General features: G+C 42.3%; 1 protein-coding gene across 2 annotated transcripts in view; it reads left to right on the forward strand.

Annotated features, from left to right (window-relative positions):
• spag17 (sperm associated antigen 17) overlaps positions 1–2500 on the forward strand; it is a 44619-nt gene that overhangs the window by 37058 nt on the left and 5061 nt on the right. For both annotated transcript variants that reach the window (XM_053236510.1, XM_053236509.1), the window contains exons 33-34: positions 1838–1968; positions 2156–2344. In XM_053236510.1, the coding sequence (XP_053092485.1) occupies positions 1838–1968; positions 2156–2344 (320 nt within the window). The remainder of the gene's footprint in view (positions 1–1837; positions 1969–2155; positions 2345–2500) is intronic.

Genomic DNA, 2500 nt, shown 5'->3' on the forward strand with positions numbered 1-2500 from the left:
CCCACACCCATACCACACACACATGGTCAGAACACCCACACACACACACGATCAGAACACACACACTCCCATACCACACACACACACACAGTCAGAACACACACACACACACACACACACACACGGTCAGAACACACACACACACACACACACACACACATACACACACATACCACACACACACACCCATACCACACACACACGGTCAGAACACACACACACACACACATACCACACACACACGGTCAGAACACACACTCACACACACACACACACACGGTCAGAACACACACACACACACACACACACACAGACCACACACACACGGTCAGAACACACACACACACACATACCACACACACACACACACACACACACACACACACACACACACACACGGTCAGAACACACACACACACACACACGGTCAGAACACACACACACACACATACCACACACACACGGTCAGAACACACACACACACATACCACACACACACAGTCAGAACACACACACACACACACCCATACCACACACACACGGTCAGAACACACACACACACACACACACGATCAGAACACACACACACACACACACATACCACACACACTCACACACACACACACTCCCATACCACACACACACACACACACACACGGTCAGAACACACACACACACACACATACCACACACACACAGTCAGAACACACACACACACACACACACCCATACCACACACACATGGTCAGAACACACACACACACACACACACACACACACACATACCACACACACTCACACACACACACACACACTCCCATACCACACACACACACACACACACACACACGGTCAGAACACACACACACACACCCACACACACACACACCCATACCACACACACACGGTCAGAACACACACACACACACACGATCAGAACACACACACACACACACATACCACACACAGTCACACACACACACACTCCCATACCACACACACACACACACACGGTCAGAACACACACACACACACGGTCAGAACACACACACACACACACACGGTCAGAACACACACACACACACACACACACGGTCAGAACACACACACACACACACGGTCAGAACACACACACACGGTCAGAACACACACACACACACACACACACGGTCAGAACACACACACACGGTCAGAACACACACACACACACACAGTGTTTATATTAATGTTTAATAATGTAAAGTGTTTATATTAAGGTTGGATTTGTGTGTTTATGTCGCTGTTTACAAACGTAGCTCATGTTTGCATTATTTTTTATGTATATATTATTAATATTTATTATATATCAAAGTATATTTAATATTTTTGTTTTTACATAAGTTATTTTATTTATAATGTTTAATAATGTAAAGTTTAAAAGGCTTAAAACAGGGTTGTAAAGTTTAAAGTTGTACTGTGTATATTAGGGTTTAATTGTGAAGAGTGTGTTTATATCACTGTTTACAAATGTAAAGTTTGTGTTTTACTTTATTTTTTACTAATGTAAGGGTTTTTTACATTTATATTTATATTAATGTATAATAATGTAAAGTTTATTAGGTTTATATTAACATTTACTTTAAATCATGAGTGTGTTTATATCAGTGTTTACAAATGAAACATTAATGTAATATTACTGTAATGTAATATTAATCTTTATTAATGTAGTTTTATGCTCGTTTTAGTGTTTACTGATGTAAAATATTTTTTATAATTTGAGTGTTTTAATGTGAAGTTGATGTTTGGTAAGATTGTTTGGTAAACGTGTAGTTGTGTAAATTGTGTGTGTTTTTAACAGATGCGTTTGCGATCACAATCCTGAAACCGTTCTCTGACCCGAGCTCCTATTGGCTCTCACCCAAACATCTGGATGACATCATTCCTGCCAACCTCCAATCCAGGAAGTGGGACACGTTCCCCGCCTCTGAGGTAAACACACAACAACCAATCGGCTGCTGAGGCGGAGCAAAGCCTCGAGAAATACAGCTTATTAGATCAGTAATGAAACGCAGATCAGACGTGTCTGAGTCCACGAGAACTGTCTGAACAGAGAGACAGATTCAGTGTTTATATCTGTGTGCGAGTGTTTATGTCTTTTTAATTTGCTGTGTTCTAGGTGAAAACCCACGGTTCTCCATTCGGAGCATCTCTGGGTCGAGGGTTAGAGCTGAAGAAGAGAACCACGCTGGGTTCTGATCCGACTCCTCCGGTTCTGCAGAACCCCAACACACTACTGATCCGCCGCATCACTGAACACACACCGTTCACACAGCAACACTACGAACACCTGCAGCACAAACTGCTGGTACTGTACAAACACACGCACTTACCAATAATAATAATAATAATAATAATAATAATAATAATAATGATAAATACAGCTGCAAGCAGCAATCTGCGGGGTCCAAGCACAAATAGCGCCCCTTGTGGCCAGTTTATTCCAAGATACACAGAGCAATAA

The sequence above is a fragment of the Pangasianodon hypophthalmus genome, chromosome 8, assembly GCF_027358585.1.
Source record: "Pangasianodon hypophthalmus isolate fPanHyp1 chromosome 8, fPanHyp1.pri, whole genome shotgun sequence".
In the NCBI taxonomy this organism is placed as follows: domain Eukaryota; kingdom Metazoa; phylum Chordata; class Actinopteri; order Siluriformes; family Pangasiidae; genus Pangasianodon; species Pangasianodon hypophthalmus.